Source organism: Silene latifolia, chromosome 8 (assembly GCF_048544455.1).
Source record: "Silene latifolia isolate original U9 population chromosome 8, ASM4854445v1, whole genome shotgun sequence".
Taxonomy (NCBI): domain Eukaryota; kingdom Viridiplantae; phylum Streptophyta; class Magnoliopsida; order Caryophyllales; family Caryophyllaceae; genus Silene; species Silene latifolia.
This window is the reverse complement of record NC_133533.1, coordinates 7,020,651-7,046,101: the sequence shown is the minus strand read 5'-3', so window position 1 is coordinate 7,046,101 and position 25,451 is coordinate 7,020,651. Positions and strand designations below refer to the sequence as shown.

Below are 25,451 nucleotides of genomic sequence, written 5' to 3'. Positions count from 1 at the left end.
GCCGGCCTGCCGTAGGTCCATCGGCCGAGGGTATAACGGTCTTTCCACCTAATGAGCCACTTGGCCACTTGGCCACTACGCGACAAATGGTGAAAGCCTATAAATACTCCTCAACCTTCATTGAGGAAAGGATCTCACAACTTAACCTAAAATACACTATTCATCTGGTAATATCTCCCTTATCTCTCTACAATACATTCCTAGCCAATTAGTATACAACTTATACCTCTAAGTTCACTGACTTGGGCGTCGGAGTGAGTACGCTTGGCACAAAGCCAAGCCCTCAGTTCGTTCATTGTTGCAGGAAAGGCCGAGAGAGGCGATAGGAGCGAGAAGGGTTCAACCAAAGACATTATTCTACAAGCCACGGGTGGTAACGATACTTGCTCTGGAATTACACCCGGAACAAATATATTTGACCGTCTTGCATTTTGAGAAGCAAACTCATTAATCATATCTTTGTATTCAATTTGCTCCAAAATCTCATTCTCGATTGCTATCAACGCCAAATCATTGAGCCTTTCTTGTGACATTGTAGACCGCAAATAAGATTTCAACAATTTTAATTTCGAAACACAGTCAGTCAAATATGACAAATAACAGTCTTCAATCTTCAAAAAGTTTAACCTAAAATAAAAACATTCAACAAGTATTAACAACAACAATCAATTGAAATAGCAAATAGACAAACAAATTGAAAGGAAAAAAACTCAACAAAAACCCTAACTAATGAATACCAAAAAAAAGACACCGTAACAATTGAATACTAGAGATGATCGAAAATTTAATGATTGAAAACTATAGATGATCGATCATAATAAGATATTGTTTTAGCAGATCAAAATTTGAGTGATTGAAAAAATAGAGGTAGTCGATGAATTGATTTGTTTTAATGTGGAAGAGAAAAGAGTAAAATGTGGTTGTGTTTCCTGTGTTTGTCGTAGAAAAGTAGGGAGTTTTTTTTTTTTTTTTTTTTAAATTAGAAAATCAGGTAAGTTTGGGCCCTTTATTCAGTTGGGCCCCGGTGCAATGAGCTGAATTGCTCTATATTTGGGCCGCCCATGCCATCTATCATTTATGAAGATATATGCATCAATCATTTGAACAAGAAGAACAAATTACAAGAAGAAAATCACTAATTGTCGAAACGCTTGAGCAAGAGAAACAGACTAAAGTTTGCTGGTTACGGGAAGATACTTGGTATGGCGTCCTTGCGCAACGATCTTGCCATTAGCTTTTTTCCTTAACTCAACGCTAACAACACCAATTGATTTGCCAACACGTAAAACCTTGGCTTCTATTTCGATTTCCTCCTGTATCATCACAATATACGCAAGCAGCTCTATTGATTGAATGAATGAATGAATGAATTAATCGAAAAATTCACGTGTTATTCTCGAACTTTGTCATTTTGTACATGGTACCCAACTTTTTAAGTTTGTGTACATTATACCTCCATGTTTGATTTTGATGCACAACATATCCTTTTGGCGGTAAAAAAAACTCAATTGTGCATAACTACTAGATCGGAATTCAGAATTAACCAATTTTTTTTTCCGTTAACTGATTATCTCGTCATAATCTACAATTTGAGAAAAATAATTTGTCAACTGACATTTTATATGGTTTTTGTAACGAAAATATCAAATTAAGCCTATCTTCGATCTTAAATTTCCAAATGATCATTTCCTTTTATCAATTTATAGATTCGAAGAGTTAATCAATTTAAAAAAAAAAAAATTAGTCAATTCCGATTTCCGGTCTATAATTTATGCTCAATTGAAAATTTTAAAAATGTAAAAAGGAGACTTGTGCTTGAAAATCAAATTTCAAGGATATCATGTGCACAAACTTAAAAAGTTGGATACCACCTGAAAAATGGCAAAGTTCGAGAATACCACGTGAATTTTCCGTTAATTAATTAATGGTAATTAATTAAAGAGAAAAGGAGGAAAAAGTACATCAAGTATGACAGCATCAAGGTAGGAGACATTAATTTCAACAGAAACACCAGTAGTAGGAGCACCAACAGCAACAGTAAAAATAACAGCGGTTCCCATCAAATCAACGAGCGAAGCAATCGCACCTCCATGTAAAGTATTTGCGGTGTTCTGTAATTCAAAATGAATCAAATGAATAATAAAACCCTAATTAATTAACAAAGTGTCTTGCTTGTGACGGGCTAATCCCGTCACAAGCTGAAAACCTCTCACAAAATAGGAGAGGGAACAAGGTGGGGCACCCCCATGTGCTCTCCCACCTACCTCTTATGGGTATTTTGTGAGAGGAAATGGTATCCGTCACAAGCTTTTGTGATTTATTAATTAGATGAATTGAAATTGAAATGGAAGGTACCAACCACGAGACGAGGAGGAACTTTGAAGGTGCAAAGGATGCGACCAGGTTCAATGACAGTGGCCTGGAGACCATGGGCTATAAACGGGTCGAATAATTTGTAGGGAAGTTTGTCGATTTTTGTGGCTTCGTCTTCTTTGCCTTGTTTCTCTATGTACTTTTTAATACTTTCAAACTCCATTTTTCTTTAATTTCTACTACCTTTATTTGTCTGATATAGATGTTGCCACAGCGGTGGAATTCTTGTCTCTAATTATGAGGGGTGCGCGTTCGACTTTCACAAGTTACATTTTTTTCCACTTTGTTTGGCTTTCTGGTAGGCACCTCTTTTTTCTTAACTACTCGTAATTTGTTTGGGTGGACTATTAATCCCCTATTTACTAAATAAATAGGCATTCCTACAAAATTTTCCCTCCTAAAAGTATATTTCTAAATAAGGTAACTAATAACAATTATATATACATTAACTAAGTAAGGTAAATAATAATTATAATAATTTATTTCATTAACTTATTATCTTTTCATTAAAATTAATATTTTCATCAAATTATATTTTTTTTGACTAAACTCTAATCTATAATCTTTTAATTAAAATATTTTAATAAAAAAATTGTATCAAACTATGATTTACTAAATATTTTACTGGAGAGGATCTTTTCTCCCTTTTCTTCCCTTTGTTTGTGGGCACGAACGAGTATTAAGACAATGAATGCTAGTACTACTCTATTATTCTATAAATATCATACTCTCTTTTAGTTTCTATTTTCTTCCCTTTGTTGTGGACACGAGTATTATCATACTCCCTTTTAGTCTCTATTTTCTATTTTCTTTTCTTTGTTTGTGGGCATGGTATTAAGGCGAAGAATAAAATAGGAGTAAAAGAGTTGAGTGGGGGTTTGATGATAAAAGAGATGATGAATAATTATGAGTTAAATAAAAAATTGTGGGACCAAAATATTAAGAAAAATAATAAAATATGAGTAAAAGAGTTGTGTGGAGTTTGGTGATATGAGAGAGTGATGAATAAAGTAAGAGTAAAAGTTTCAAAAATAAGAAAAGAGAAGAAAACTTGAATAATTCGTTTAAGGAAATAGAGAAGAAAATAGTGAATAAGAGAAAATATTTCATTGTGTAATAAGAAAAACAATGATTGATTTTGCTTAATCTATCCATTATAAATAATAAATACTTCTTCTATTTTCATTTTTAGTATTCTTATTTTGCTCCATATATAAGTTTTTCCCAAATATATTACTCCGTATAAAATAAGTGGACATTCAAAATAGTCCTTAGTTAAGTAGCTAAGAAAAGCAGGACGATAAAAATGAGATGAAAAAATTATATTGACATTCAGTTTGGCAAAAACAAAGTTAAAATGGTTTTTCACAAGAATCATAAGAGAATTTTTGGGGCCTCAAAGTAAAATTCGGAACAGGGTCACCAAATTCTATCGGCCGTCCCTGGGTCCATACCTTGACGATTGCCAAACTGATCCAACATCACAAATTTAACTCCAATTGTTTCAACTTTCAAGAGTAATACTCCATCCTATTTTAAATAACCTTCCTTATTTTCCTTTTATCTATGCATAATAAATAGCTTCTCTATTTTCTGTTTTAGTAGAGTTTAATACTTATTTTAATCACCTCACCCCCACAACAATACCCCAAATACACATACATTATCTTATTTTAATCACCTCACTAGTTGGATATCTCGTGCATGCACGAGACTCCTATTAGGATGATCTTTAACAATTTGCGTGTTGGACATCTTAAAAATTTTTTGAACAACAAATTGTAATCAGGTCCAACCGGTCCGGTCCGGTTGTGGACCAGAATTTTTCAGGTCCGGTCCCCGTTCGGAGTTTTTATAATCCGGTCCGGTTTCGGTCCGAGATTTTTGACGATTCCGCTTCCGGTTCAAACCGGTTCCTGTTCGGTTTTCGACCGGTGCCCAGCACTAGAAGTGCCTAGATAAGAGTTGAGGAACATGAGAAGAAGCAAGGCATTTCGGGCCGCGGTTTAAAAGTTATGCTCGAGATCGATGCCACCCGGCCGGGAGTTGATTGTGCCCGAGCGGGCAGAAAGCCATCACGAAACAAGTTGGGTTGCCGAGACAGAATGCCCAGGTGGGCAGATCGCGATATCAGCTATACGAATTTGGAAAGAAGCCCAACTTGTTTTAGGGTTTGAAGAAAAACAACAAAAAGACGTTTATGGCTTCTTTTCGAGGGGTACATGGTTACTTTTTTTTATTATTATTATTATATTCATTTTTTATCTAGACTTCAAACAAAATAAAAAACTTATATTTATAATTTTCACTACCAATTGATTGCATCGGACTTCACGATTTCCCTTCGGAGGTTTATTATATCAAGTATTATTTCTTATTTTCTTCTTCCTTTTGTTGATTATGTCTATTGCTTATCTAGTTATGAATTGTTTAGTTTTCATTATTATGAGTGAGTAGATTTCATCTAGGGTTCGTACAATTATTAGCAAGGAAACAAGCATGTTTTAATCGTCAAACTTAATTGCCGTATTGTTATTTGAATTTAGGTTGAATGCTTATTGAATTAGGTTATAAAATTGAATTGGATAAAAATCTAAACCGAACAATACTATCAACGGGAGTTGGGTAGAATTTGTGATTCGTTTTATCTCTCATTTTTATTAGCCTATTATTGTTAAGCTAGATTTACATGCGTAAGCGGGGATTTAGCTAAGAACACATATTTGAACCGATATTTTATGTCTAGGCATGGGAATGCTAGATTGAATCATTGGGACCATACTGGACATGGTTGCTCGGAAGAGAGCGTTTGTATGCCAATTGAATAGTGTTTCATTTGAATAACGATTGAGTGAATAAGTAATTCTCTTAGTTGCTTGTTGATTTCTAATGAAAGTACGAACTCTAGTTTCTTAAAACCTCGATTACAAACCCATATTTTAGACTTAATTATAGATTCACCATCTCAATTCTTATTTACTAGCTAAAGTATAGTCTGGAATCGATTATTGTTTCTTTCGCATTATGTTGTGGTCGTGTTCAAAATAACAATCGTCTTAATTGAGTGATCTTGCGAGTTTTAATGTTCAATCACAGTTAATTACATACATAGTCGATACTTCCATGGAGATGAATGATGAGAAAAAGATTAAAGGCGAAGTTAGTAGACGGAAGTGCAATACGAGTGATGCATCATTTGCAGACATTCCTTTAGAAATTCAGATCGATATCCTGTCGAGGCTGCGGCCCAACTTATTGTCGACATGCGAGTGTGTTTCCAAATACTGGAATGATACATTAACCACTCGTGCATTCTTGCTTAAACACTCTCGTTCGTATGATAAACATTCAAAACTTGCGTTTGTGGTACGCTCGATTATTTGGGGAAAAGAGACTGTTATCTCATTCGAGCTCAACGATGACAACACCCCTAAAACGGAGGAAACTAAGACGGTACTAAAGCCAAACACAACCGCCTCTTATCTGATCACAGGGCGGGATGAATATTTCACTGATTTTTATCCTGTGAGTTGTTGCTTTTACATGTCCAATATATGCAACGAACTATTTTGTCTCTTTAATCCATCTTCAACGCGTGTCGGTCTTTTAAACATAAGAACCCGGGATTTTATTCGTCTTCCTTCAGTAACTATCAAGTCCGTGGATGGTTTCAGATTCTGGTATGCATTAGGGTTTGATCCTGTACATAAGGTATTAAAAGTTCTAAGTATCTACGGAAGCAGAACCAAAGACGGTACTACCAAGGCCGCTATATTGACTGTTGGATCGAAATATTGGAACCCGATAGACAATGAAACTTTACCAAGTTCATTGGTCGAGCAGCTGCCTTCGTGGAATACTACCAATAGCCACTATCTTGATGGAGTGATTTATTTCGTCCACAGGACTAGAATCAGTTACAAGGTTCTTGTGCTAACCGTTTTTGCTTTTGATTTGAATAGCGAGGTGTTCAGAGATAACGAGCTTGTCACGAGACACTTGGAAAATAAGAGATTCAGACACTATTTGACATCTTTGAAAGAGTGTCCAACTCTGTTCATTTGGAAGATAAACGATGATTGGACTGAAGAGGTAGAAGAATACTGGATATTGTTTGACCATAAAAATCCGAATTCGGCTTGGAAGAGGAGGAATTCTACTAATCATAATTGTTCCCTAAAGTTACCTTACGACTTTTATTGGCCAGCTAATACAGGAGGTACCACCTTGATGCGAGAATATTCTGAAAGGACTAATTCAAAGTTTTCCTCATATTTATTGTATGATCTTGAGAATTATTTCGCCATAGAATAACATGGTATGGCTTCCGTTCAGCTATGAGAAAATGTTAGGTTTCGAGATATTGATGCGTAGCTAGCTGGTGTTGTATTTATTCTTGATTACGATTCCTTAGCTTAATTGTTATGTATATGGTTTGAATAAACCTTATCAAAAATGTGTGTTTTAAATTTTTTTTTTTATAATTGGCATTACTATGGAGTGTCGGTCTTTTCAACGTAAAAAAACGACGAGGATTACAGTCGACTAGTGATTGAGCATTTTATTTCCATGGCTCAGTCCACTTTTTTCACATGAAATCTTCTTAAATCGCGAAGGAAAGAAATATAACACAAAATGTACTAAAATTTCAATAGAACCTATTTGTTTCCTAATTCTGTTGTGGAGTTATTAAGGAGAATTATTAGAATTCTAATAAGACTAGGAAAGGGAATTGCTAGTACAAATACTCGTTTTAGTCGCGGCTTAATTATTGTGTTGAACAACACAATAATTAATCTAATAACAAGTTTAGTATTTATTTTTTCACATTATTTTATAGTTTTGATCGAAATAACATCCGTCTTAGTTAGTTAAGTGATTTTGCGAGTGTTATTGTTCAATCACGGTTACTTGCATAGTCGATAGTTCCATGGAGATTAATACAAGTGATGCATCAAATGCAGACATTCCTGAAGAAATTCTGATTGATCAGATCTTGTCAAGGTTGTCATCCAAGTCATTCTCGAGATTCAAGTGTGTATCGAAACACTGGAATGATACATTAACCATAACAGCATTCTTGCTTAAACACTCTCGTTCCTATGATAAACATCCAAAACATGGGTTTGTGGCACGCACGAGTCTTTGGTCAAAAAACTCGGTTATTTCAATCGAGCTCAATGATGATAACACTCCTAAAACAACCGGCTCTCTGATTAGAGGGCAGGATGTATATTTCACTGATTTTTTTCCGAATAGTTTTTTTTTCATGTCGAATATATATGCAACGACCTTGTTTTTCTCTCTAGTCTATCATACAAATATGTATGTCTTCTAAACTTAAAGACCCGGGATTTTATCAATCTTCCTGCAATAACTATCGAGTTTGTGGATCGTTTCTGGTTTGCATTAGGGTTTGATCCTGTACATAAGGTATTCAAAGTTTTATGTTTAGCTTATGGAAGCACAAGCAAAGAGTGTACTACCACCAAGGCCGCGATATTGACTGTTGGATCGAAATATTGGAACCCGATAGAGAGTGAAAGTGAAAGTTTACCTTATTGGTTGAGTATCGATAGCATTTTCCTTGATGGAGTGATTTATTGCGTCCATATATATAGAATCGCTAATGGTGATGTGGTAACGATTACTGCTTTTGATTTTACTCGCGAGGTGTTCAGAGATTACGAGCTTGTCATGACACCCAGGAGAAGATCGGAATTCAGATACTATTTGACATCTTTGAAAGAGTGCCCAACTTTGTTCATTTGGAAGATCGGAAGTGATTACACCGAAGAGGTAGAACAATGGACATTATTCAACCATAAAGATCCGAATGCGACTTGGAATAGAAGGATTTTTACTAATCATAATTTTCCAAGAATGGTACCTTATGACTACTTTCATGGGACAACTACAGCAGGACGTTGCACCCTGCTACAGTATTCAGAAACGATTAATTCCGAGTGTTCTTGGTATTTATTGCATGATCTCGAGAATTTCGCCATAGAGTAACATGTTGTAATTTTGATTTGATTTAGCTATATGAATCAAAAAAAATTGTACTCTTAACCGAAGAATTTTTAATTTTTAGTGTCCTGAATTTAGAAAAACTTTCTGCTGACAAAATTTTATTATTTGTGTTGGAATGGTCTCAACTATTAAAATTTTATTATTTGCGTTTCCCACTTTGGTTTCTACTCGATTCAATTCAACAAGGAACGATAGTTATTTAATCGGGTCAATATCGGATCGAATTCTTATCAGGTCGGATTTGGACTCCGACCAGTGATTATTGGGTTGTACCTAGAGCTGGCAAGTCTGTCCCGACTTGAACCCGAGCAAACCAGACCCATTAGAACCCGAGAATTTTGCAATTCAACAAGGAACGATAGTTATTTAATCGGATCAATTTCGGATCGAATTCATATATCAGGTTGGATTCGGGTTCGGGCCACTAATTATTGGGTTGTACCGGGTTAAGGGTCATCATCGGATCGGTTTCAGTTTGCAATATTCTCGGGTTCTGACGGATCGGTCAGATTTGCCAGCTCTACACAAGGACTTACTCATCTTTTTTTAAGGGAATTATTAATTTCCGAGTTGTGTTAAACCTACTTGTGTTTTTTTGCCCGTAGTTATTATTACTGATTACAAATACCTTTTGTAGCCGCCTTTATATAATAGTTAGTTAGTTCCATGGAGATGAACGTTGAGCAGAAGATTGAAGGCGAAGTTAAAAGACGGAACTGCAATAAGAGTGATGCATCGAATGCAGACATCCCGGAAGAAATTCAGATTGAAATCCTGTCAAGGCTGCCACCCAAGTCATTCTCGAGATTCAAGTGTGTATCGAAACACTGGAATGATACATTAACCATGCAAGCATTCTTGCTTAAACACTCTCGTTCGTATGATGAACATTCAAAACTTGCCTTCGTGGCACGCTTTGATAGTTGGAGAAAAGGCTCGCTTATCTCATTCGAGCAAAGCGATGACAACGTCAACACCCCCGAAAAGCCAAAAACAACTGCCTCTCTTGTCAAAGGTAAAGACGTATATTTCTCTGATCTTCCGATAATTTATATTTACATGTCCAATATATGCAACGACCTAACTTGTCTCTTTCATCCATATTCAACGTGTCCCGGTCTTTTAAACATAAAAACCCATGATTTTATCCGTCTTCCTGCAATACCTATCAAGCCTATGGATCCAATCAGTCTTCCTGCAATACCTATCAAACCTATGGATTCATTAAAAATTTGGTATGCATTAGGGTTTGATCCTGTACATAAGGTATTCAAAGTTCTGAGTATTATTTACGACAGCAGAGAGTGTACTACAACCAAGGCCGCGATATTGACTGTTGGATCGAAATATTGGAACCTAATTGACTACAAATGTTTACCTATGTGGATTACCACCAATAGCATTTGTCTTGATGGGGTGATTTATTGGGTCCATAAAAATAAAATTGATAATGGTAGGGTAGTACTAACCGTTGGTTCTTTTGATTTGAATCGCGAGGCATTCAGAGATAACGAGCTTGTCACGACAACACTTAGAAGAGAGTGGGAATTCAAATACTATTTGACATGTTTAAAAGAGTGTCCAACTCTGTTCATTTGGAAGAGGGTAAATGATTACGCTCATAAAGAGGTAGTAGTTGAACAATGGACGTTATTTAACCATAAAAATCCGAATGCGTCTTGGAAGAGGAGGATTTTTACTACTTCTGATTTTCCCATAATCTTTCCTTACTGCTCTGATGGGATAAATGTTGCAGGAGGTAGCACCCTGCTAGAATATTCCAAAATGATTAATTCCGAGTATTCATGGTATTTGTCGTATGATCTCGAGAATTTCGCAACTTCGATTTGATTTTGCTAATATGAACGGAAAAAATTTGATAGTATCCAAGTCTTTTTTATGTCCTGAATTTAATTAGTTGAACTTTCTGCTAACAAAATAATTTTATTATTATTTGTGTTGGAATGTTCTCAACTCTCAAGTATGTTTCGAGGTAAAAATTATTTTGTTCTTGGGTTCGAAATTTTGACGTAATTAAACAATTGCGCCTCTTTCTATCGTGAAAAAAGCCGTCATTCTTCAATGTTATAGGAGTAGTTTATATACGCATGCAGACATGCAGTACACAACTCTGTTCTAGATACGTACACAACACCGTAGTTCGTCATTGTTATATTTATGTCAGTCATACTAAAGTTGGCTGGTGTAATTTAAGTGGTAAGCGCTTTATCTCTTAAACAAGTGGTACCCGAAGGAGATTAGGGTTCCGTTTTACCCTTGTCCTATGTACTATATATACCCCATTAGTAATGAATAATGGGGTATATGTATACGTAACTCTATTCCCCCTCTCAATCTATTTTCCTTGTTTTCTCTCTAATCTCTCTCTACCCTTTCTCTTCAATTCTTATTCAATAACACGTCATCTGGAAACTAATAATTGTTATGACAAAAGTAATTGTGTTGAAAACACATTCATCTTTATGGAACTACCGACCATGCAACTATTCCTAATCATAATAGAATTCTAACAATTTTCCTAAACACAATTTGGAAACTAATAATTCGGATACTAATAATCTTTCCTTAAACAAGATAGAGAATTAGCTAGAGAGCTAAATATTACACTTATTTTTTTGATAAGTAGTAATTTAGCGTAATTTTACCCATGTTTTTATCTTATATTTGACTCGATTTGGTGTGCTTTAAATGTTAAAAAACTCATTTCAAATTAATCGTTACATAATGAGTTTGTTGCATGATTCTCGTGTTTAAGTCTTAATCGTGATCACCATGTTCATTAAGTGAACCCTTGAGATTCAAACTCTTGAAGCGGAGTACCTTTAAGTTTGAGCGCAATCGAGGTGTATTGTCGAGTTATTTTCATTGTAAGGGTTTAGTTATTTGAGTAAATTTCTCACACCCTCCGAGGGTCCGACCTATACGACCAATACTTGACTAACACCGCCGTGCCTCTGATACTTTGCCTATAATTGGTTGATATAAAGCCTCCATTGAAAAGAGGCGCAACCATTTTATTTCATCAAAACTTGGAAACCAAGAACAAAATAATACCGTAATAAATTGTCTTCATTCATATAGCTAAATCAAATCAAAATTATAACATGTACTCCGTATATATGTTACTCTATTGCGAATTTTTCGAGATCATACAACGAATACCAACCCTCGTCGGAATTAATTTTTTCCGAATATTGTAGCAGGGTGCTACCTCCTCCAACATATATAATATAAGGGTCATAAGGTAACATTGTCTGAATATTATGATTATTAAAATTCCTCCTATTCCAAGTCGCATTCGGACTTTTATGGTTAAATAATGTCCATTGTTCAACCTCTTCAGTCTCATAACTTTTCCTCTCCCAAATGAGCAGAGTCGGGTACTCTTTCAACGATGTAAAACCGTATCTGAATGAACAATGTCTCATGGGTGTGACAAGCTCGTTATCTCTAAACGCCTCGCGATTCAAATCAAAAGCAGTAATGGTTAGCACAGTAGGATTGTTGATTCTATTTTTATAGACCGAATAAATCACTCCATCAATACAAACACTACCGGTATTACATTTACGTGAACCCTTGATCACTGAACTAGGTAAGCTTTCAAAGTGAATCGGGTTCCAATAATTCGATCCAACAGTCAATATCGCGACCATGATAACAGAGTGGGAATTCAAATACTATTTGACATGTTTAAAAGAGTGTCCAACTCTCTTCATTTGGAAGAGGGTAAATGTTTACGCTCATAAAGAGGTAGTAGTTGAACAATGGACGTTATTTAACCATAAAAATCCGAATGCGGCTTGGAAGAGGAGGATTTTTACTACTTCTGATTTTCCCATAATCTTTCCTTACTGCTCTGATAGGATAAATGTTGCAGGAGGTAGCACCCTGCTAGAATATTCCAAAATGATTAATTCCGAGTATTCATGGTATTTGTCGTATGATCTCGAGAATTTCGCAACTTCGATTTGATTTTGCTAATATGAACGGAAAAAATTTGATAGTATCCAAGTCTTTTTTATGTCCTGAATTTAATTAGTTGAACTTTCTGCTAACAAAATAATTTTATTATTATTTGTGTTGGAATGTTCTCAACTCTCAAGTATGTTTCGAGGTAAATATTATTTTGTTCTTGGGTTCGAAATTTTGACGAAATTAAACAAGAGTAAATTATCAATTACACCCACGCTTAATACACATTTTTACATTTACTCCCACGTCAAATTTTTTTATTAAATTACACCCAAATTAATAGCTCAGGTTAGAATTTGCACCCAATATCGGATTCAGGTCAATTTTCCGTCAAAATTCAATTTTTTTGTTTAAAACATTAAATTTATGACGATTTTGCCCTTATTCTTTTATTAAGTACATTGTTTGACTTGTTCCCCCTCTTTCCCATCTCTTTCGTTCCATCTCTTCTCTGTATATACTCCGTCTGAAATCCCTCAACCGGGGTCAACAAACCCGGCCATGTCCCACTACTCCCAGCCACAACCCCAACCGCAACAACTTAATCCATGAACAAAGATTTTTATCCCTATCTGCTAACTGCGTACTCATGAAGCAACATCTAAGTGTTTTTTCATTTACGAAACTGTTACCTGAATAGAATAGGCCATGTTGAAAAATCGTCACCTGAAAAGAGTGTTTAAGCTTGACAATAAAGGGATGATCAACTTTCATTAGAATCTCCCTCTCAGATTTGAGATATTCAGAATTATTCTTCTCAATGATTGTGCTTCCCGGACAATTAGATGATTGTTCTTTAGTGAATGGTTCAATTAGGTTTTCGATTGGTTCTTCATCTTCTTCAATTGCTTGATTATGACGGATATTTGAGGGAAATATTTGGGAAAAATTGAGGGAAATTTGGGAAAAATTAGGTTGAGAAGATGAAATAAGGAAAGTAACTCAAAAGTCACCCAAAATCAAACTAATAGACTCAGGGGCAAAATTGTCATTTCATAATTTTTTTCGCCGGAAAATGGGGTTGGGTGCAATTTATAACTTGAGGTATTAATTTGGGTGTAATTTTAAAAAAAAATTTGACGTGGGAGTAAATGTAAAAAAGTGGATTAAGCGTGAGTGTAATTGATAATTTACTCATTAAACAATTGCGACTCTTTCTATTGTGAAAAAAGCCGTCATTCTTCAATGTTATAGGAGTAGTTTATATACGCATGCAGACATGCAGTACACAACTCTGTTCTAAATACGTACATGATTTAAACGATTGCGCTTCTCTCTAACAGATGTTGCGTACTAGACGTCGCAACACCGTAGTTCGTCATTGTTATATTTATGTCAGTAATACTAAAGTTGGCTGGTGTGAGTGGTAAGCGCTCTCATCTCTTAAACAAGTGGTACCCGAAGGAGATTCGGGTTCCGTTCTACCCTTGTCCTATGTAATATATACCCCATTAGTAATGAATAATGGGGTATATGTATACGTAACTCTATTCCCTTTCTCAATCTATTTTGCTTGTTTTCTCTCTAACCTCTCTCTACCCTTTCTCTTCAATTCTTATTCAATAACACGTCATCTGGAAACTAATACTCCCTCTGTCCCGGTCATTTGTTGTCCTTTTCCATTTTGGGTGTCTCAATCATTTGTTGTCCTTTCTATTTTAAGAATGAACTTGATGAGTAATTTGATCATTCTCATTCAATTTGTTCCACTTGTCATTTAGTTATTGGCCTTCTCCCCTTTCCTTGGTCTTTGTGCCAAAACGAAAGGACAACAATTGACCGGGACGGAGGGAGTAATTGTTATGACAAAAGTAATTGTGTTGAAAACATAACATTCATCTTTATGGAACTACCGACTATGCAACTATTCCTAATTCCCTTTCCTAATCATAATAGAATTCTAACAATTTTCCTAAACACAATTCGGAAACTAATAATTCGGATACTAATAATCTTTCCTTAAACAAGATAGAGAATTAGAGAGCTAAATATTACACGTATTTTTTGATAAGTAGTAATTTAGCGTAATTTTACCCATGTTTTTATCTTATATTTGACTCGATTTGGTGTGCTTTGAATGTTAAAAAACTCATTTCAAATTAATCGTTACATAATGAGTTTGTTGCATGATTCTCGTGTTAAGTCTTAATCGTGATCACCATGTTCATTAAGTGAACCCTTGAGATTCAAACTCTTGAAGCGGAGTACCTTTAAGTTTGAGTGCAATCGGGGTGTATTGTCGAGTTATTTTCATTGTAAGGGTTTAGTTATTTGAGTAAATTTCTAACACCCTCCGAGGGTCCGACCTATACGACCAATACTTGACCAACACCGCCGTGCCTCTGATACTTTGCCTATAATTGGTTGATATAAAGCCTCCATTGAAAAGAGGCGCAACCATTTTATTTCATCAAAACTTGGAAACCAAGAACAAAATAATACCGTAATAAATTGTCTTCATTCATATAGATAGCTAAATCAAATCAAAATTATAACATGTATGTTACTCTATTGCGAATTTTCGAGATCATACAACGAATACCAACCCTCGTCGGAATTAATTTTTTCCGAATATTGTAGCAGGGTGCTACCTCCTCCAACATATATAATATAAGGGTCATAAGGTAACATTGTCTGAATATTATGATTATTAAAATTCCTCCTTTTCCAAGTCGCATTCGGACTTTTATGGTTAAATAATGTCCATTGTTCAACCTCTTCAGTCTCATAACTTTTCCTCTCCCAAATGAGCAGAGTCGGGTACTCTTTCAACGATGTAAAACCGTATCTGAATGAACAATGTCTCATGGGTGTGACAAGCTCGTTATCTCTGAACGCCTCGCGATTCAAATCAAAAGCAGTAATGGTTAGCACGGTAGGATTGTTGATTCTATTTTTATAGACCGAATAAATCACTCCATCAATACAAACGCTACCGGTATTATATTTACGTGAACCCTTGATCACTGAACTAGGTAAGCTTTTAAAGTGAATCGGGTTCCAATAATTCGATCCAACAGTCAATATCGCGACCATGATAATAGAGCTTATGAAGTTATAACTAATACTCAGAACTTTGAATACTTGATGTACTGGATCAAACCCTAATGAATACCAAGATGAGTAGAAATCACCCGTCTTAGTTATTGGAGGAAGAGGGATAAAATCCTGGGTTTTTATGTTTAAGAGACCGACACTCGTTGAATATGGGTAAAAGACACAAATTAGATCGTTGCATATATTGGACATGAAAGCATAATTACGTATAAGAAAATCAGTGAAATGTACTTCCTTCCCTCTGATATGAAGCTTTCCTTCGAGCCAAATCGTCGTTTTGGGAGTGTTGTCATCATTAAGCTCAAATGAGATAAGCCATCCTGATCCCCAAGTGATCGAAATCATCCCAAACCAAAGTTTTGGATGTTTACCATATGACCGAAAGTGGCTAACCAAGAAAGCTTGTATGGTTAATGTATCATTCCAGTGTTTCGATACACACTTGCATCTCGACAATGACTTGGGTGGCAGCCTTGACAGGATATCAATCTGAATTTCTTCAGGAATGTATGCAAATGATGCATCACTCGTATTGGAATTCCGTCTACTAACTTCGCCTTTAATCTTTTGCTCCACATTAATCTCCATGGAACTATCGACAATGAAAGCAACCGTGACCACAAAATAACGTAAAAGAAACAATACCCTAAATAAACTTATTATGATCAAAGTTATTGTGTTGAAAACATATTATAAAGGATATTTGTATTTGTATTAGCTATGGGAAAGAAAACACGGCATAACTAGGTTTAAGGAGAAAGTCTTGTGTAATCGTTTACACTAATATCAATAAACGGATCCAAATACATCCCTATTAATATGGTAAAAAAGCGGTTATTGAAAGATTACGTTTTACGATAAATTTGTGTAAAACTGCCTTATATAAATATCTTTGATATAATTTACAGAGCTAAATATTGGATGTAGATGTGTCAAAAACCGACCCGGTCATAGAAACCGACCATTACTTGACTCGAACACAACTCAAAATAATGGTATTGTTCAACCCAAGCCCAAAATGACCCTTACCCTTAAGCACAGGTCAAAATCAGACCCGTTGACCTACGTGTAACTACTAACATGATTTTATTATTATAGGAATTTTTTTTCCCAGAATTTCGAGAAAAAAATCACGGTAATATATTAATCGTTTTGGACTAATAAGACTCGAAGAGACTCGAAGAGAAAGGGTAGAGAGAAATTAGAGAGAAAACGAGTAAAATAGATTGAGAAGTTTTGATGTAAAATTGAGGTCAACATGGTTTTTACTATACCCATTTTTCTATAAGCCTTAATTCTACACAAACAGTAATGTGTTGAAACTCTTTTGAGTTTAGCATTCACATTTAATTACACGCAAGTATGTACACTAAAATTGTGTGTGATTGATACTTGGAAGATCCAAGTTTATGGGAGTCTATCAGTTGGAGAAAAAAACTACTGTAATTCTGTAAAAACACGCCAATGCTACTGGCGTATTTCCTTCATAAAACACGTCATTAGTAAAGGCATGTTTGCTCCATATTTTAGGTTTTGAAACTCGAGTCTACGTGGACAACATTTTAACAAATATTTTCAAAATCGACCCAAAACGACGACAAATACTTTATTTTTGAGCATTATTTTAAAAACGGATTCGAATTTAGTTTCAAGGAAAATTATTTTGTTCTTAGGTTCGAAGTTTTGATGAAATTAAACGATTTCGCCTCTTTCTAATGTGAAGTAGCCGTCACTCAATGAGAATGAAGGTTTGCACCAAAAAAAATCAATGAGAATGAAGTTCATGACGTTTAGAAAAATATTTTTCTGTATGACATATTCGACGCAAAAACTATTATACAACATGTTGTACAAGAGCATTTTGTACAACCATAACAAATACTATTATACAACCAGTTGTACAAGAGCATTTCGATTGGGTGTCTATATATGAAGAATCAATTAGTAGTAACACGTATATGTCAATAGGTCCGATTTTGCTTACAGGTCATTTTGGGTTTGGGTTGAAAAATACCGTTTATTTTGGGTTGTGTTGTGTTCGATTCAAGTCATGGTCGGTTTCTATGATCGGATCGGTTTTTGTCACGTCTACGTCCAATAATTAGTTATGTATCTTATTTCAAAGATACCTGGCCTGTATAAGGCAGATTTACACAAATTTATCGAAAAACGAGATCTTCCATAACCGCTTTTTTCCCTATTATATGGATGTATTTGGATCCAATTTACAATGATACTACGTTTGGTGTCTGGCTCCGCCCGCCTACCTGGCCTCTACTTATCATCAAATTTTATTTTTGCTACCTTTATGGCTTTATTTATAGTCAAATTTATGTTTGACTTGTCTAACTCATATGTTTACCATTTATACTAAAATGCAAAATTTATCAACAAATTATGAGACATATTCACTACTTCCGCAGTCAATATTATTATTTTCACGACATCTCATGTTAATACTATTATATTCACTACTCCTCTAGTTACTATTGTGTTTCTTTGACTACTTACGTTATTTTTACAGTTATATCCATTTTACTAAGGAGTCGTTTGATTGCATGTAGGAAGTTGCATTGCCTAGGAAGTGATACTGATACATCACATAATTTTAGAATTCATGTGAATTACAAAATGTTGTTTGGTTGCATTAAGGAAATGCAATTCATGTGAGCATTCCCACTTACCTAGGGGACCTAGGTAAGCAACTTCCTCCATTATGGAAAAATTGGAGTTCCAAGGTAGTTCTATTTCATGTGAATTGGGGTAACCAAACAAGTTACCCATTTTGCAATTCACATGAATTGTAATTCCCGTGTTATTTAATGGTGTAAACCATAAAAATTGAACCTGCAATAATAAATATAGAGGAACAAAATATATTAAAAAGATTTAAGGTTACAATTTCCATAACTCTCTTGATTCCATCTCTAAGGGATTTAGGGTTTTGATAGTGACTATGGTGACTTATCGACTTAATTCCGATGGGGTCTTTTTGTGACTTATTCCATCCTACCTATAATTTGGTAGTAGGAAGACGGGGTCATTTATTTGACTGAATCCATCTGCTCCACTCTAAACCCTAAAGATGGAGTTGTATTTATAGTAGAGTCGCATGGAGGGCAAGACGGCATATTCTAGAATATTTTAAGATATTATCACATTATTTTCTGATAATTATCTCTAAAATACTAAAGATATTATAGAATAAATAGATACCAAAAATATAAAATTTCGGTGTCTACAAATGGGTAACCAAACAACCCTATAATTACTTTAGTTTAAGGTAATTTCCATAAATTTTCTTCACTAATGCATCTTTAATATTATACTTTAGTCTTTAACCAAAAGTCCAAAACCTACTTGGGCTGTGTTTTCTTGCCCATAGCTAATACAATACAAATACCCTTTGTAGCCGCCTTATAATAATGTTTTCAACATAATTACTTTGATCATAATAATTTTAATTAGTATTGTTTCTTTCACGAAATAACAACCGGTCTTAGTTAAGCGATCTTGCGAGTTTTAACGTTCAATCACGGTTGCTTTCATAGTCGATAATTCCATGGAGATTAATGTAGAGCAAAAGATTCCTGAAGAAATTCAGCTTGATATCATTTGTATACATTCCATGGTGAAGTTAGTAGACGGATGTCCAATACAAGTAATGCATCATTTGTATACATTCCTGAAGAAATTCAGCTTGATATCCTGTCATGGCTGCCATCGAAATCACTGTCAAGATGCAAGTGTGTTTCGAAACACTGGAATGATACATTAACCATACAAGCATTCTTGGTTAGCCACTCTCGGTCATATGGTAAACCTCCAAAACATTGGTTCGTCCCAACCTCGATCACTTGGAAAAAGAGATCGGTTATCTCATTCGAGCTTAATGATGACAACACTCCCAAAACGACGACTTGGCCTGTATCAAAGCTTCTGATCAGAAGGAAGTATGTATATTTCACTGATTTTCCTATACGTGATTATCGTTTCGTGTCCAATATATGCAACGACCTAATTTGTGTCTTTAAGACATCTCCAACGCGTGTCGCTCTCTTAAACATAAAAAACCGGGATTTTATCCCTCTTCCGCCAATAACTAAGGAGTCGATGAGTGCTTTCCAATCTCGGTATTCATTAGGGTTTGATCCAGTACATCAAGTATTCAAAGTTCTAAGTATTGGTTATAGAATCACAAGCAAAGAGTGCCCTATTATCATGGTCGCGATATTGACTGTTGGATCGAATTATTGGAACCCGATTGACTTTGAAAGTTTACCTAGTTCAGTGATCAAGGATTCACCTTTATGGAATACCGGTAGCGTTTGTATTGATGGAGTGATTTATTTGATCTATATATAAGAATAAACTTAACCGTCCTACTGTGCTAACCATTGTTTCTTTTGATTTGAATCGCGAGGCGTTCAGAGATAACGAGCTTGTCACACCCATGAGAAATTGCGATTTCAGATACTGTTTTACATCGTTGAAAGAGTGCCCGACTCTCCTCATTTGGAAGAGGATAAGTTATGAGACTGAAGAGGTTGAACAATGGACATTATTTAACCATAAAAATCCGAATGCGTCTTGGAAAAGGAGAAATTTTACTAATCATAATGTTCAGACAATGTTACCGTACGACTCTTATAGTGTATATGTTGCAGGAGATAGCACCCTGATACAATATACGGAAACGATTAATTCCGAGGCTTGGTATTCGTTGTAGAGGAATGAGTTTGGAAAAGGTTGATTAGTATTAACATTAATGTACGGTATATATACAAAGCATGAGAAGGAGTCCTAACCCTAAGTTGCCTAAGATACAGGAACTAAAGATTACATGAATATCTTTCTTAACAATAATACAAGATAGTATCACAACAATATATCAAAGATATTATACTATCCTATTTCATGAATATGCTTATCACGCCCCAAGACGGACGAGAGCTCTGTGAGTCCGATCTTGAAAGTAACATACTGTGATCGCGGCGCGAAGTGGCTTTGTTAAGGCATCCGCGAGCTGATCATCGTTGTGAATCGGCGTAACACGAAGAGTCCCACCTTGAACTTTTTCCCGAATGAAATGGTAGTCAATGGCGAGGTGCTTCATACGGGAGTGAAAAACCGGGTTAGCACTAAGGTGAGTAGCACCAATATTATCGCAGAAGATAGTGGGGGCATGAGGAAGCTTGTAATTGAGCTCGAGCGGAGATGTTCAAGCCATGAGAGCTCGAAGCGGCGGCTGGGCAACGGACCGATATTCGGCCTCTGTGGAGGAACGAGCCACTGAGCGTTGTTTCTTGGAGCTCCAGGATAGGGCATTTCGACCCAAGTAGACTATGTAGGCTCCGGTGGATATTAGATCATCGTGGTCACCACCCCAGTTGGAATCAGAGTAGGCATGAAGGTTGAACGGAGAGTGACGATGGACAGTAAGACCAACACCAAGAGAGCCATTGAGATAGCGGAGTACGCGTTTGAGAGCCTGCAAGTGAACATCAGTAGGTTTGTGCATGAACTGAGATAACCTGTTAACCGCAAATGCAACATCGGGGCGGGTTAATGAGAGATATTGCAGACCCCCAACAAGTGTGCGGAATTCCGTGGGGTCTGACAGAGGAGAACCATCTTGAAGGCGTAAATTGGAGTTGGGATCCATGGGAGTGTGCATAGGGGCAGTAGTGGAGGACGGAGGGGGAATAGGAGGGGGGACCGGAGGTGGGGAGAGGACAGTGAGGGGGATATCGCACCATTCATTTGCGGATGGTAAAGGTGTCGAGGAGGTGGAGGACTGACGGAAGGGGTAAACGTTTTCGACAAAGCGAACATGGCGAGACGAGTATACCCGGTCAGTGTTGGGATCTAGGCAGAGGTAGGCGTGCTGACTTGGAGAGTAGCCCACAAAGACACAAGCAGTGGATCGGGATTCGAGTTTGTGACGGGAGTAGGGTCGCAACCACGGGTAGCAGAGACTACCAAAGTTGCGGAGATTGTGGTATTTGGGCGTGTGGCCGAAGAGAGCTGAGTATGGAGATTGGTGAGATAGAGTGGGGGTAGGAAGACGATTAACAAGATAGACCGCGGTTTGGAAGGCATGGGGCCAATATGTGATTGGCATGGCAGCGTGAGACAAGAGGGCAAGGCCGGTGTCGACGATTTGACGATGGCGACGCTCGGCATAACCATTGTGCTCCGGGGTATGAGGGGGAGATGTGAGATGAGAGACACCGTGTTTGCGAAGAAAGGGCGACATTTTTTGGAACTCGCCACCATTATCCGAGTAAAACACACGAATGGGGCGATTAAATTGTTTTTCCACAAGAGCTTTAAATTCAATGAATATAGTGTAAGTGTCAGACTTAGCTTTTAGTGGATAAAACCATATGAATTTGGTGAAGTGATCAACAAAAATTGCATAATATTTAAAGTTGTTGACGGAATGAATCGGTGAGGTCCACAAATCACTAAACACAATTTCTAAAGGAACAGTGGATGTTAATGAAGAAGTGGAAAAAGGCAGTTTGGTGCTTTTATTTGTGAGGCACGAGTTACAATGCAAATTATTAAACTGAGAAACATTAATATTAAGAAGCGAAGCTAATTGGCGTAGGACTTTGACGGAGGGATGACCCAGGCGATGGTGAATATCGAGGGATTGAGTGGAGATGGTGGACACGGTTGGAGAAGAGGACGGAGGTGGCCAGTGATAGACTCCATCTTTAGCGAGACCGCGGAGAAGCAAGGCCCCCGTTGGACGATCCTTAACAAGAAAACAATCAGGGAGGAATTCAATTAGAACGTTATTATCAAAACAAAATTGAGAAACGGAAATTATATTTTTGCGCATGGTTGGAACACAGAGAACATTATTAAGAGTAAAATCACGAGTGGAAGAACGGAGAAGAGATGAACCAGAATGAGTTATTGGAAGACCCGAGCCATCGCCAATGACGATTTCATCAGTACCGTCATACGGGCAGTGGAGGGAGAGGGTGGAGAGGTCGGAAGTGACGTGGTGGGACGCGCCACTGTCGAGAAGGAACTGGCGGAGGAGGGTGGTTGTTGCGGGGGCTGTCGTGTGGGCCTGAGGGGTAGTACGAGGGGGTGGTTTGGGAACACGGATATCGGGGTAGAGTTCTTTGAAGACAGACAAAGGCAAGGGAGTGTCCCCGTGTATTGCACCGATGACACCGTCCCTTGTAGGGAGTGCGAGGGGTGGTTGAGGTGTTGGGTGAAGGAGTGAAGGCGAGTTGGAGGTGGAGTTGGTTGTGGCAGACACGGTGGATGTGGGACGTGGAGTATAGTTGTTGCGGTTGTTGTAGGGGCGGGTATAGGTTGCATTAACAGTGGCAGGGAAAGGGTGAGTGGAGGCTTGTTCAAGGGCTTGAATAGAAAGCTCTTTGTTGAGGAGTTTTTCGTGCAACTCAACAAAGGAGATAGGTGAGTCTCGGGCATGGACGGCATCTATGACAGATTGGTACCGTGGGTCATCAAGGTTTTCGAGAACACGGTCAGTGATGTCCTCGACACTAAGAGGGTTACCGAGAAGAGCAAGCTCATCGGTGGTGGTTTTGATTTTGGTAAGGTAGTCGGAGATGGATAGAGAGCCTTTGGTGAGGTGGCGGAGTTTGAGTTTGAGTTGTTTGATGTGGCCACGGGAGGGTAGGGCGTAGGTGGAACCGAGAGTGTCCCAAAGTTCTTTGGCAGTGGTGGTGCGGGTGGTAAGGGCGGCTACAGGACTCGTGAGTGTGCCCGCTAAGGCACTGTGTATTAACTTGTCTTGCCGAAACCAATATGTATAAGCAGGGTTGGGAATAGGAGAAGAGGACTTATCGCTTGTGATAGTTTTCGATGGAGCGGCGGTGGAACCATCAACAAAGCCGAAAAGACCATAGCCGACAAGGAGAGATTGGAGTTGAGTCCTCCATTGTCGATAATTGGTGGAGCCATCAAGTTTTTCAACGGAGTGAACGTTGATGACAAGGAAGGGGTTGGACGGATCGTCCTTGTTGGGGATGGTTGAGGCGGCCATTCAGGAACGAGCGGCTGATACCATGTAGAGGAATGAGTTTGGAAAAGGTTGATTAGTATTAACATTAATGTACGGTATATATACAAAGCATGAGAAGGAGTCCTAACCCTAAGTTGCCTAAGATACAGGAACTAAAGATTACATGAATATCTTTCTTAACAATAATACAAGATAGTATCACAACAATATATCAAAGATATTATACTATCCTATTTCATGAATATGCTTATCATTCGTTGTATGATCTCGAAAAATTCGCAATAGAGTAACACACATGTTATAATTTTGATTTGATTTAGCTATATGAATGAACAAAATTAATTACGGTATTATTTTGTTCTTCGTTTCCAAGTTTTGATGAAATAAAATGGTTGCGCCTTGTTTTAATGTCTACCATGATATTAAATCGTACTATTCACGAACAGATGTTAATCAAATTTTTGTCGTATAGGTCGGAGGTTTGTCTATTTTCGCCCGGAACCTTCTATAGTTCTATGGCTCTATGTAGAGCTGGCTATCAGTACGGGCTGACCCGACCTTTGCCAGGGTCCTAAAATTCCATCCTGCCCCGCCCTTGGGCCACCATTTTAGCAAAAATTACAAAGGCCCTTGCCTAGGTCAAGCATATCCCAGCCCTGCCCTGCCAAGCCCGCCCTTCAGGCCTTCACCCTGGCCTGGCCCGGCCCGAGTACAGGTCTAGCTCTATGTATCGGAAAACATTGTTGCCGAAAGATGAGAATACTTTTATTTAATGGCCGATTCGACACGTAATGGCTTCTAATTAGACATGTGAAACGAGGTGGACGAGCGGGTTACGAACCAAGTACTTTTTGGTTCGGGTATTATACGGATTGGGTGTCTTGTAAAATATGGGTCAAATTTATATGGTTTCTGGTCGGGTTAGAATAAAAATGAGTCAACCAAGGACTTTTTCTCAAATTTTTAACTTCTTCTAGTTACATAATTTTAATATTTTAAATAATTAAATTAACATTTCTTCTTCGCGAAAATCTCGAGAAAAAAAAGGTAATATAATGAAACCATGTTACTTCGAGTCTTTGACTCAACTGCACCATGTGTTGGTACACAATACACGATCACAGTGAAATGTCTAAGTAACATATACATGAAAACCAATTTTCAAATATTTTGAAGATATATATATAATCAATAAAATATACTTCGTAACTTTTATCAATGAAAATGAAATTTATGACGTTTAGGAAAATATGTGTTATGTAACATATTCAATTACGCGTCCATATACAAAATATCGATACGTAATGACACGTACATTCTGTATATGAGTATATGACTAGTAAGTAGTGACTAAATTTGTTCTTCTACCATTTAAATATAACTAGTGTAGACCCGTGCATTACATGCACGGTATTTATAGAGTTCTAGTTTTTACTATATTAGGTATAGATTATAAATTGACAATTCATTACTTTTGTAACGTTTTTCATTATTTTATTTGATTGAGAAAATAAATTAAAACAACAAAATTAATCAACAGATTTATGTAGTAACATGAAATGTGTATTTTAATGAAAATATTTTTTTACGCGAAATTAGTGATATTATTTTATATACTCCAATTTTTTTTGTATCTTCCTATTATCAAAATCTCTTTTGTTTCACAAAATATCATTTTCAAGTAAAAAAAAAAAAGTTATATATTGTGTCGAAAAGAACGGTCAAAATATTGTCTAGGAGATCAAGTGAAAAATAAATGGAAAGACTAAAGTTTTTTTTTTTTTAATAACATATATTTTAGCTATGACTTATCATACAAAGTGAACGAAATTTTTATCACAAAAACCTAGAAACAAATCCTCTATACAAAAAATCTTTGTAGATAGGGAATTATATTAAAATGGGAAAGTAAATAAGAGTTAAATATCAAAATAGGAAAGGTGTTTTAGGCGGGAAAATGTAAAGTTTTTTCTAT

At 36.7% G+C, this 25,451-nt stretch overlaps 6 protein-coding genes across 6 annotated transcripts; 4 read left to right on the top strand and 2 right to left on the bottom strand.

The window, feature by feature from the left end:
- Positions 1 to 1,039: 1,039 nt before the first annotated feature.
- On the bottom strand, positions 1,040 to 2,585 carry LOC141594048 (uncharacterized). Its single transcript, XM_074414259.1, has 3 exons — positions 2,360 to 2,585; positions 1,962 to 2,111; positions 1,040 to 1,313 (listed from the first exon to the last, which is right to left on the bottom strand). Exons 1-3 carry the CDS (start codon positions 2,534 to 2,536, stop codon positions 1,170 to 1,172), a joined length of 471 nt encoding a protein of 156 aa, XP_074270360.1. The 5' UTR covers positions 2,537 to 2,585; the 3' UTR covers positions 1,040 to 1,169.
- A 2,911-nt stretch (positions 2,586 to 5,496) lies between these two features.
- Positions 5,497 to 6,687, top strand: LOC141594536 (putative F-box protein At3g52320). The gene has a single exon (XM_074414546.1). It carries the CDS (start codon positions 5,497 to 5,499, stop codon positions 6,685 to 6,687), a length of 1,191 nt encoding a protein of 396 aa, XP_074270647.1.
- Positions 6,688 to 7,303: 616 nt separating this feature from the next.
- Positions 7,304 to 8,388, top strand: LOC141594535 (putative F-box protein At3g10240). The gene is made up of 2 exons (XM_074414545.1): positions 7,304 to 7,603; positions 7,720 to 8,388. The coding sequence occupies exons 1-2, from the start codon at positions 7,304 to 7,306 to the stop codon at positions 8,386 to 8,388; spliced, it is 969 nt and encodes a 322-aa protein (XP_074270646.1).
- A 664-nt stretch (positions 8,389 to 9,052) lies between these two features.
- On the top strand, positions 9,053 to 10,257 carry LOC141594533 (putative F-box protein At3g52320). Its single transcript, XM_074414544.1, has one exon. The coding sequence runs from the start codon at positions 9,073 to 9,075 to the stop codon at positions 10,255 to 10,257; it is 1,185 nt and encodes a 394-aa protein (XP_074270645.1). The 5' UTR covers positions 9,053 to 9,072.
- Positions 10,258 to 14,870: 4,613 nt separating this feature from the next.
- LOC141594047 (putative F-box protein At5g52610) lies at positions 14,871 to 16,228 on the bottom strand. The gene has a single exon (XM_074414258.1). It carries the CDS (start codon positions 16,045 to 16,047, stop codon positions 14,911 to 14,913), a length of 1,137 nt encoding a protein of 378 aa, XP_074270359.1. The 5' UTR covers positions 16,048 to 16,228; the 3' UTR covers positions 14,871 to 14,910.
- A 2,879-nt stretch (positions 16,229 to 19,107) lies between these two features.
- Positions 19,108 to 19,824, top strand: LOC141594532 (F-box protein At1g53790-like). The gene has a single exon (XM_074414543.1). It carries the CDS (start codon positions 19,108 to 19,110, stop codon positions 19,822 to 19,824), a length of 717 nt encoding a protein of 238 aa, XP_074270644.1.
- The last annotated feature ends 5,627 nt before the right edge of the window (positions 19,825 to 25,451 follow it).